Source organism: Pristiophorus japonicus, chromosome 5, assembly GCF_044704955.1.
Source record: "Pristiophorus japonicus isolate sPriJap1 chromosome 5, sPriJap1.hap1, whole genome shotgun sequence".
Taxonomy (NCBI): Eukaryota; Metazoa; Chordata; class Chondrichthyes; family Pristiophoridae; genus Pristiophorus; species Pristiophorus japonicus.
The window spans coordinates 77877647-77889649 of NC_091981.1; the positions used below are offsets into that span (position 1 = coordinate 77877647).

Sequence of the window (12003 nt, forward strand, 5' to 3'; positions counted from 1 at the left end):
TGTGGAACTGCAGCCATTGCTGTTTACAACAATAAAGAGTCACCTGACTAGGTTCCTGAAGTTATCAGCCATCTTAAAGCTGAGTGTGTTTGTGATGTCGTACTGAAAACATAACACTTCCGGTTTTAACAGAGATGGGGCGGGGGCGGGGACCACTGCAGTCACAGGAGGCAGCTGCTCTTGAAAGGCGGCTACATGTCTCCATTTTAACATGTTTTCTATTTTTAACTAATGTCGCCCGAGTTTTATTGGCCTTGGCCGGCAGGTAAAAGGTGAGAAGGGCTGGATCCATAAGGTCCATTACAGCACTGCTTGTGGGCCAGGAGCAACAGGCATGTTTCCCCCAAGCCCAACAAGCTTGCCCTATGAACCCTCCCTCCCCCTCCCCCCGTGATCACAACTATCCTGATCTCCGATTTCTCCCTAACCTCTGCCATCATCGATCAGCACAACCCTCTCCGCGACCATGCTGTACTCTGCCTGGGATCTCCCATTCCCCAGACCACGTTCTACCCCATCTCCCACTAGATCTACCTGCTCCTTCAGTGCGTTCTTCTGCTATGGGCTCACTTGCCCGACAGACAGCTGGCCTGTCAATTTGACTGGCTGTCAGGTGGGAAACCTGGATATTTTTTTTTTAACGACGTCCAACTGCCCGGTTTCCGGTCCGTAGCTGCTCATCCCCCGCTCTGAACACATGGCTTGGTAAATAACGAGGCCATTGTGTTTTTAAGTAAAAGATAGTTTACTATGCTATATTCATCAAGTAAAATGAGGATATAAAGCAAGACTGAAAAAAGAGTATGAGAATGGCAGCAAGTGAGAATTAAAGCCAGTTTGTTTGCAGTTGCATACACTTCTACCATTTTATTTTCTATTTTTTTCCTTATCCAAGAATTTGTATATCAATAAAGAGTGTAAACAGTTCAAAAATAATGATGTAGTTCTTATTGTACAACTGACAATTATAGCACTACACTGGTTAAAAGGAAATGTAAAAGGAGATCGTACATAAAGTGCCTTTATTTTTTTGTTGAAAAAAAGCAATCATCAATCACAAAAAAGAGAAACAAATCAACACAATATTAGACAAGCTTTAATGATCAAATCCAGTTACCGTAATGGGCATGTATTTGCCACTGACATTTTTTTAGATCCTATGCATAAAAGGATATTTAATAAAGTGCTGCAGATGGGACATTTTCATATTTTTATGAAATATAAGACATTTTGTGAGCTCTGTTTCTGGTTATCATTCCTTTTTCCCGGGAAAAGAACAATTGTTTTGGTTTACATGTAGTTTGATTAACAATGCATTTTAGTAAATAATACATATAAAGTGCAAAAATATACTTTATTTTTAATAAATCGAAATCTACTCGCATTAGTCCCAGCACCCACATTTAATAATCTTATCTTTTTCTCAAAATTCTACACAAAATGACATTTAACAAATTAACAAAGCCTATAACTAACTGAAATGATTTATAAACTCTGGAATAAACTAGTGATTGCTCCATTGCTCGGTTCATGTATGACTAAACATGTTCACAACAAAGAAAAAAAATGATTTCTTTTAAAATTGGACTGACAGTTTTATATGCGAAAAAAGAATTTTAATTTATAACCAGAAACAGATTTCACCAAAATAGCCTAAAGGATTGGTCTAACCCAACTTCAAACAACCCAAAACATCTTCCAAACAAGAGCACATAGCATGTCACTAATTGGAGGATGGTTAAATGCATAACGCCAGCTGCAGGTTATGCTGATCAGTGCTGTATGAAAGGGTTCATGTAGGGAGAGAGGCTAAATGTTTGAAATAACAAATCTTGTATTGTACCGTGCAGTGAAAATTAACATTTGTAAGACTTGTCACTAAGTCTGCAGAAAGTTTACCGTTTCAATGATACAGGCTAAATCCCAAGTTTCAAGGCCTCTTAACTGATATCAGTACAACATCTGAATACTCAACTTTTGTACCACCTTCTCTTTGTACTCTTAACTGAAGTTTGCATTTGTTAAGATGAGTTATATTTAAATGCATTAGTAACAAAAGTTTATCATTAAATCAAGCTTGGGAATGCCTGTATATGTATTAAATGCATACACAAAAAGTACTGAATATAGAAATCTTGTGTTAACAGTAACTGTTTTACTTGAATATTGTAGAGTCACAGTTACTGAACACCATCATAAATAAGCCAATAATCATTTGAGCCTGGGTCTCAACTATGAAAATATTTAAGCCGAGAAGTGAGATTATATTAGGTGACAATATTAAAACTTTAATTCATATAGCACTTTCACATTCACAACGTGCTCCAAAATGCTTCACAACTAATTACTTTTACAGTGTAGACACTGTTGTTCTAGTGGTGCTGGTTGAGGGGTAAATGTTGGCTAGGTTACAAGAACTTTTCCCCTACTCTTTTTCAGATATTGCCATGGGATCTTTTACGTCTACTTGGACAAGCAGACGGAGCCCCAGTTTAGCATCTCGTATGAAAGATGGTATCTCTGATCATGCAGCACACCCTCAGTACTGCAGTGAAATGTTAGTTTACATGTGCTCAAGTCCCTGAAGCAAACAACATTTAATGTGTCCACATGACTGTTATCTGTTCCCTTCTTTAAACTGGTTTAATATTGGAAACAGTAATCTCTAGGCTTTAAACTCTTTTTTTGAAACCAGTATCTCCATATCTTCCGACTTAAATAAGTTTGGAAATTGAAGCGCCAATGGCTATTTCATACATGTAAAACTTGATTTTGAAACTGAAGAAGAGTTAATTTTGACCAGTTTGTTCAAAATCAACTTGTAACATCACAAATTTTTTAATACTCCAGTTTCTTTTTAACACTTATGAGGCCTACACTGAGGATCAATTGAATTGTTACCTGAACTCTAGGTGCAAATCTAAATTATCCAATCAAATACACAAAATGAAAAACCCAATTGGAATTTTTCCTTCTAAAAGGGAAGTTCTTCACTGTGGGTTTTAGATACCTATTTGTTGTATGATAAATTGACCAGAATCTACCTGTCACAGATGCATCTTTCCATGACAGTATTGGTAAGAGTGACCACCGCACAGTCCTTGTGGAGACAAAGTCCTGTCTTCGCACTGAGGACATCCTCCATCATGTTGTGCAGTACTACTACTGTGTTAAATGGGATAGATTTAGAACAGGTCTAGCAGTTCAAAACTGGGCATCCATGAAACGCTGTGGGCCATCAGCAGCAGCAGAATTATATACCACTACAATCTGTAACCTCATGGTCCGGCATATCTCGCACTTTACCATTACCATCAAGCCAGGGGACTAATCCTGGTTCATGAGGAATGCAGAAGAGCATAGCATGACCAGCACCATGTAGCTAAAAATGAGGTGTCAACCTAGTAAAGCTACAACACAGGACGACATGCATGAATCTATTATTAAGGATGCGGTAACTGGGCACTTAGAAAATCATAAGTCAATATGAATTTCTGATAAGGAAATTGTGTTTGACAAATTTAAACATTTTGAGGTTGTAACTAGGCAGGGTAGATAAGGGATGTGGTATATTTAAATTTTCAGAAAGCATTCAATAAGGTGCCACACAAGAGGTTATTACACAAATTTAGGGCTCATGGGATTGGGGGAAACATTTCCTCTAAGCTGCATGGCTGCACTGGTCCCACACAGCCCAGGACTGGCTTTTAAAATGTGAAATTTCACGCATGTGCGAAACTTTGAATGGACCACAGAACCCATTAAAGGTGACGCGCACCCCAAAAAATAAATTAGTGGGAACATTGATTTGGGGTAATATATTGGCATGGATTGAGGATTGGTTAACGGATAGAAAACAGGGAGTAGGGATAAACGGGTCATTTTCGGGTTGGCAGACTGTAACTAGTGGGGCACCGCAAGGATCAATGCTTGGGCCTCAGCTATTTACAATCTATATCAATTACTTAGATGAGGGGACCGAGTGTAATGTATCCAAGTTTGCTAATGATACAAAGCTAGGTAGGAAAGTAAGTTATGTGGATGCAAAGAGCTATAGACATATTAAGTGAGCGGGCAAGAACATGGCAGATGGAATATAATGTGGAGAAATGTGAAGTTATCCACTTTGGTAGGAAAAATAGAAAAGCAGAATATTTTTTAAATGGTGAGAGATTGGGAAATGTTGGGGTTCAGAGGGTCTTTGTATACGAATCACTGGAAGTTAATATGTAGGTACAGCAAGCAATTAAAAAAGAAAATGGTATGTTGGCCTTTATTATAAAAGGATTGGAGTATAAGAGTAAAGAAGTCTTTTAGCAATTATTTAGAGCCTTGGTGAGACCACACTTGGAGTCCTGTGTATAGTTTTGGTCTCCTTACCTAAAGAAGGATATACTTGCCTTAGAGGATGTGCAACAAAGTTTCACCAGACTGATTCCTGGGATGGGGGATTGTCCTACGAGGAGAGATTGCGTAGACCTGGTCTACATTCCCTAGAATTTAGAAGAATGAGAGGTGATCTCATTGAAACATTAAACATTTTTACAGGGCTTGACTGGGTAGATGCTGGGAGGATGTTTCCTCTGGCTGGGGAGCCTAGAAGTGGGGGACACAATCTCAAAATAAGGGGTTGGCCATTTAGGACAGAGATACGGCAACATTTCTTCACTCAAAGCATTGAGAATCTTTGGAATTCTCTACCCCAGAGGGCTTTGGATGCTCAGTATATTCAGACACAGATCGATAGGTTTTTGGATATTAAGAGAACTGAGGGATATGGGGATAGTGTGGAAAGAGAGAGTTCAGGTAGAAGATCAGCCATGATCTTATTGAATGGCAGAGCAGGTCTGGTGTCGAATGGCCTACTCCTCCTATTTCTTATGTTCTTATGCTAAACAGCAGAAGCAGCATGCTAAAGACAGAGCTAAGCAATCCCATAACCAATGGATCAGATCAATGGTGCAGTCCCGCCACATCCAGTTATGGAATGGTGGTGGACAATTAAACAACTAACAGGAGGATGAGGCTCCATGAACATTCCCAACCTCAACGATGCATGTGTGTGCAAAGGACAAGGCTGAAGTACTTCCAACTATCTTCAGCAAGAAATGCCGAGTGGGTTATACATCTCAGCCTCTTCCTGAGATCCACACCATCACAGAAGCCAGCAACCAAATTGACTCACTCCATATGATATCAAGAAACGGCTGTGCGCACTGGATACAGCAAAGGCTTTGGGCCCCAATAACATCCCAGCTGTGGTGCTGAAGCCATATGCTCCAGAACTAGCCACACCTCTAGCCAAGCTGTTTCAGTGCAGCTACAACACTGGCATTTACCCGACAAAGTGTAAAATTGCCCAGGAATGTCCTGTCCACAAAAAGCCAATCCGATCAATCAAGGCAGCATTTGACCGAGTGTGCCTTCAAGTAGCCCTAGTAAAATTGAAGTCAATGGGAATCAAGGGGAAATCTCTGAACTGGCTGGAGTCATACCTAGCACAAAGGAAGACGGTTGTGGTTGTTGGAGGCCAATCATCTCAGCCCTAGGACATCACTGCTGTAGTTCCTCAGGGCAGTTTCCTAGGCCCAACCATATTCCGCTGCTTCATCAATGACCTTCCCTCCATCATAAGGTCAGAAATGGGGATGTTCACTGATGTTTGCAAAATGTTCAGTGCCATTCGCAACTTCTCAGATAATGAAGCAGTCCATGCCCACATGCAGCAAGACCTGGACAACATTCAGGCTTGGGCTGATAAGTGGCAAGTAACATTCGTGCCACTCAAATGCCAGGCAATACCCATCTCCAACAAGAGAGAGTCTAGCCACCTCCCCATGACATTCAACGGGACTACCATCGCCGAATCCCCGACCACCAACATCCTGGGGTGGGGGATGGGGTGTGTCACCATTGACCAGAAACTTAACTGGACCAGCCACATAAATATTGTAGCTACAAGAGCAGGTCAGAGGCTGGGTATTCTGCGGTGAGTGTCGCACCTCCTGACTCCCCAAAGCCTTTCCAAGGCACAAGTCAGGAGTGTGATGGAATACTCTCCACTTGCCTGGATGAGTGCAGCTCCAACAACACTCGAGAAGCTCGACACCATCCAGGACAAAGCAGCCTGCTTGATTGGCACCCGATCCGGTTCAAGAAGGTGGATCACCAGCACCTTCTCAAGGGCGATTAGGGATGGGCAATAGTTGCTGGCTTTGCCTGCAACGCCCACATCCCATGACTGACTAAACAAAACATGACCTCTTTCTTAAAATAGAACCAAAAGGAGTGATGAATGTAAAAGTTAATTTGTTTAAATTGTTTTGATCCAAAATGCAATATTTGAAAAAGTTATCAGTATATAATTATTGTCAACACAAGTCAATACAACAATATACCAGTTTGTAGAATTAGATTTTTTTGTTTCTCTTCATGATATTCAAGAAAAAAACTAAGTTTTGACGACTTGTTTAATGGAATTTCTCCTTGCCCCATGCTCAATTAGAAAATTTAACCAAGAAGATTAACCAAGATTAGTCAACAAATTAATACCTACTCAAATAGCTTTAGAGGGGTTAGCCAAATGCAAATGACACTTCCTTCCACCAGGCCATTCTGGACAAGTCAATTCATTGGACATTTTAGCACTTTTACATACAAAGCCCTAACCTGATATATTTAGTTGCTATTCTATTTCAATGAGGGATATAACATTTAAAACGTGTGTTGTCGTCTAAAATTCTTGATTTAAAAATAAACGTACATATTTAAATGTTAAATATTCTCTAAGGCTCTGTTTCTTTAGGTGGGATGAACCAGGATGGAATAAAGATTAGTATATCAGTTATGGGTCATGTATGTCCTTGGCATAAGGGACATCACCAGGTACAGACACAATTAATAACATTTAAATTAGCTACTAATTTCAGGACATATATTGCATAATTTCAATGGTCTACCCTGCATGAAATTAATTTAACACAGTAACTAAATTGGTTGCTGTGAGATCACTGATCTACAAATATAGGGTAGAGCAAATGGCAATGTTGTTCCAACTACAAAAAAAGTTTGCCAAATTATTTCCAGAGTTAGGCCCATTAACTAAGGGAATTAAGGTGCGTAAAAAGGATAATTTTTAAAGTATTATTAATCAAACAAAAAAATATAAAATCAAATTTAATTTTTAACACGTGACAAACTAAATTTGAATGTGATATTTTTCACCTTTGAATCTGTAGTTTAATAATGCAGAAAGTGCAGTATGGATTGGTTTTATATATTTTAAAAAGTACAAGCATGGAAATGGATTAATAATCTCAAGTATGAAACATGCCTCTACTATGCTTTCTTTGAACATTCTGCTTGAACACAATACCAAGGGCATGACTACCATAATATACATAAATAAAAGAGACTTCAAAGAGGTCTGGATTTTATAAAATATCTAAAATACTGCAAAAAGGGGTACTTTGTTTCCTTAGTAGCCCAACTTGCTACAAGGCCCAAGGATAAGCTGATTATTGATTGTCAGTTTCTGCACACAAGTCAAAAAAAATTGCATTTGTTGAATATTTGACTTTTAGATTTGGCAATACAGGTTAGTTAAAACATCTTTTAAAGCTAGTCGTTAACAACTCAGATTGACAAGACGGGATTAATTTCCATGCTGTTATTTCAAGGCATAAAGATTATAGTCAGACAAAACACACAAAATAGGTGGCCCATTATACCAAATAACACAAATCAAATCAGTTCCTTCAATAACTAGATTATTAAACGCTGATAAATGTGCAGTACTATTTCACTTTTTCATTCTTTGCTGCACTTAGTTCCATATTCACAAGATCATATTTATGAGGTTTGGCTCTTTTTTGGGAACAACTGTAGTAAATTAGCTTGTAGCTTGTGTTTGTTTTGTTGTTCACATATGGTCTGTATGTTTATTCTCCAGCCCTGAAAGAAGGCTTAATGACCTCCCAGTAGGTTTGAGAGAAAGCCTGACTTGCCATCTTTGGTTTGTTGACTTGCAACCTGGCCCTGATCGAGTCCTAATTCGTTCTCTATTTGTTCCAACTCGGACTCGTCAAGCAATTCAAAGTCATCGGCCTCTTCAGTGTCAGTTTCTTCGCTCGAGTTAAGCTGTGGTGGTGTGGTGGGGTTGGTTTCGATGGCCTGCAACTGGCCTTTCACAGCAGATGACACTGCTGCAGCAATTACGTCACTTGCCATAGTGCTGATCAGGTTGAAGCTCTGCTCATTGGACAAGTTTAGGGCAAGTCCAGCAACAGCAGCTCCCATGTATATGCCTTCCTGATATAAATCTGCTTCATTCGGTTCTAAATTGAGAATCGGAGGAGTAGGGATGCCAATGCTCAAGTCATCATCATCATCCATTGTTCCCTTATTATCTATTGAAGGGAATTCTGGAAGATCTCTGGCAAATGCTTCCTCATGATCACTTGGACGATCTAGATCTGAATCAAAGATTAAAACATGGGAGAATAAAAAAAGGATGCGAACATCAGTAAACTATTTGTAGTATTTTATCACAGTTTTTGAAACTTGTTTGAAGAGAAGCAAACCAATCTTGAGTCACAGTAAACCAAGTTAAAAACTGAATCACCAAAAAAATAACTCTGAAAACAATGAATAACCATTTAAAACTAAATAATGGCAGAAGTACAGAAAAAAAAACTAACAGAGAATGCTTAGAAGGAGGCAATGTGTAGTCTGGGAGGAGGAGAACACCTAATTCTATGAAAGGAACTTATTAAAGGGATTTTTCTTAGATGGATTTTCCCTTAGTGAATGATGGATATATATACTGTTGCTAAAATACCATGATTTAAAACACTTGCAAATCTTTAGGATTCAACAAGCGCTAAAAGGTAAAATAGCCTGCTTGACAATATACAATTCCATGGTGTAGCTCGTCATGATCATTCTGCAACAACAGGTTGATTTGTTCTAGCCAGTTATCCAAACTACTGTCCAGTTGGCCACAAACCCGCACAATTGTGAACTTCGTATGCCCAAGCCTCTTCAAAAATGTGTTCTTTTTGACATAATGGGGTGTTTTACTCTAAACTATGCATGCCTACCAACCTTTATGAAATCAATTAAATTCCACCAAAATTTAAACAAAACACATTTTTGCTCCACCTTTTAAAAAATTCCGAGCAAATTCTCCCTAGAAAATGTCTCCAAAGGCAAAACATTCTCCTCACATTTCCTCCACTCGCGAATTCATCCAGTCAGAATATAATACAGGAGTTGTCAACCTTTAAGTTTCCATTTGCTAAAAATCATTATGTATAACAACATGCTCCTTATCTGTATACTCTTCAGCACAAATTCACCATACCATCTGATGCGTCTGTCTGTGGTGTATGACCTCCTGACAAGTTAAAGGTTCCGTTTTCTGTCCAGGATGTTTCTGAAGGTTCGGTATCAGAAATAGATAGTTCTTTGCCAACTCCTGAGCTGCTTACCTGCAGAACAAAGGTAGAAATACAAAAAACAAACAAGGTTCCTGTAACTTATTTGGAAGTCCTCAGTCCACATTTTCTTCTGCATATCATCATTGCCCAGCTAACTGATTTTAAGTTCCTCATTCTCACTTTCAAACCATTCCCTGGCCTCCCCCCATCCTACCTCAGTCACACAACCCCACATGCACCCTCTGCTCATCCAACACAGGTTTGCTCATCATTTCCCACTCTACTAGCATTAACCACTCTTTCAGCTGTCCCCTGGAACTCCCTGCCTAATTCCCACCCTTCTTTTACAAGCCTCCTAAAAACACATCTCCTCATTGTGCTTTCAATCCCTATTTCCCTTTCTCCCTCTTGTTTAGTGTTCACTTTTTTTCCTCTGCCCTGAGACATCTTTCTGTATGTGAAGAGTACTGTAGAAATGTAAGCTGTTGGTGGTGTTCTGTACAATGCTACAGCTGATTAAATGGGAAATGGAGGCATTTGTAACAGGAAAAGGCTCTTGTAATTCCTGTGATGATTTAAATCTAGAACTTTGTATAACATGCAAAAATTATTTAAATATTTTATTGGACTAATTCTGTATTGGATGGAAGAAAAGTTAGCGCTGTGAAAAGGGGATCTCCAGCGTTCAGCAGTGGTGGTGTCTTCAAGCTGGCTAAGCAGCCAATCACACTGAAGAATTCTCACAAACAGCAAACCATGAAATAAAAAGCAGCTTTTATCATTCACTTTATATAAACATTACAGAGAGCGAAATAAAGATCGGGACATACACATGGGGTTACGGTAGAAGCTGAAATATTATAAACAAACTTGAGCAAAATGTTTAAAACATATTTTATATTATTTTTAAAATCTAGTAATTTTTGTCATAATGGAGAAATTTGGCATTCATCAACGGTTGTTCATCAGTCAGTATGTCATTAAAATCCCAGTTACACCTCATTGAACAAGGTGAGGTGTTTAACAGCGATATTAGAGCGGAAAAGGGGATGTTTTTGGTTAGTCAAGTGATTTCAGTGATTGCCGGCTCTGGGGAGTTTCACAGCACAACCTGTGGCGGGCACTGAATGACTGATCTTAACTTCAGGATTTTCGCGTTTATCTGCGCATGCACTAAATCCTGAAGTTACGGTCAGTTTCAGAGGGGTAATGTCGGCGAACGCTGACAGTTTCGCTGTCATTACCATTACAAAGTTCGGGCCATTATGTACTACAGGCAATTTTTTTCAGATCTATTGCTGAATTTAATCACATCCTGACCAAGTGTCCATTCATATTTGTACTTTCCAACAGGATCAGAAAATAATCAAGAGCAGGATTCCCCGCTGAATTCCCTCCCCCGCAATCCCCTGTCATAGCTGAGGCACACTGGACCATGAATGCTTCAAGTGTGCCTTCATTGCTCTAGATGGCAGGATACTCCAAAGGCTCACTTTACTGAATGTGCACTCCTGGTGTGGAGACTCACTGGCCAGGAGAGAAAATTGGGAAGTTAAATGTGTGCTCCCATGATTTTCTATTCACTCATTTTAAATTTGTGGAAAATAGTCAGTAACATGCCCATCTTTTCCTGTAAGTGTTGGCCTTGGGTCAGTGGTAGCACTCTTGCCTCTGAATCAGATGGTCTTGGGTTAAAGCTCTACTTCAGAAAATTGAGCATATAATCCAGGCTGTCAGTTCAGTGAGGGAATGCGGCATTGTTGGAGGTGCCAGCTTTTGGATGAGATGTTAAATTGAGACCCATCTGCCTGTTCAGATGGATGTTAAAAGCAAAGGTTCTCAGAGTGCATTGGCCAGTATTCCTCCCTCAGCCAACATCACTAAAATAGATTACCTGGTTGTATCTCATTTTAACAAATCTTATTTAAAGAGAAAAAAAGCAACCAACGTTCCTGCTCCAATACTATTTGGTGATGTGTGCTGGAAGTGCATGTGTGTAGACATAGGGTGAGCACAGGGTCAGCTTTGGCTTCTACGGACTCCATTGGTAAAGGGCTTGCTGACCTTCAATGTCCAGATTCACAAATGAAGAATCGCCATTTAGTTGAGATACCAGAGGCTGGCACCATTCATGGAACTATACGGCAACACATGTCAGTTCCTTCAGGAAAGGTGGGGGGAGAAAGGGAAGAAAATGGGAGGAAAAATTTGGCGAGAAAAATGAAATAATCGATGCTGCACTATTGGCACACAGTTTTCAAAGTGGCAGTATGGGGCTGAGACAATGTCAATAAAAGCCTTACAATTAAGGATGTGATAACAGGACACTAAGAAAATCATAATATGATTGGGCAGAGTCAACATGGTTTTGTGAAAGGGAAATCGTATTTGACAAACCTATTAAGAGTTTTTTGAGGATGTAACTAGCATGGTAGATAAAGGGGAACCAGTATATGGAATATATTTGGAATTTAAAAAGGCATTCAGTAAGGGCCACACGAAAGGGAGGGGTTGTACATGGGGTTGGGGGTAATATATTAGCATGGATAGAGGATTGGTTAAA

The 12003-nt window shown here is 39.5% G+C and overlaps 1 protein-coding gene across 2 annotated transcripts in view; it reads right to left on the minus strand.

Moving 5' to 3' along the window:
- Nucleotides 1-1005: 1005 nt before the first annotated feature.
- The window catches only part of LOC139264382 (reticulophagy regulator 1-like), a 297655-nt gene continuing 286657 nt past the window's right edge, over nucleotides 1006-12003 (minus strand). For both annotated transcript variants that reach the window (XM_070880747.1, XM_070880748.1), the window contains exons 8-9: nucleotides 9365-9491; nucleotides 1006-8474 (exon numbers count right to left, since the gene is read on the minus strand). In XM_070880747.1, the coding sequence (XP_070736848.1) occupies nucleotides 7966-8474; nucleotides 9365-9491 (636 nt within the window). In that variant the 3' untranslated portion in view covers nucleotides 1006-7965. The remainder of the gene's footprint in view (nucleotides 8475-9364; nucleotides 9492-12003) is intronic.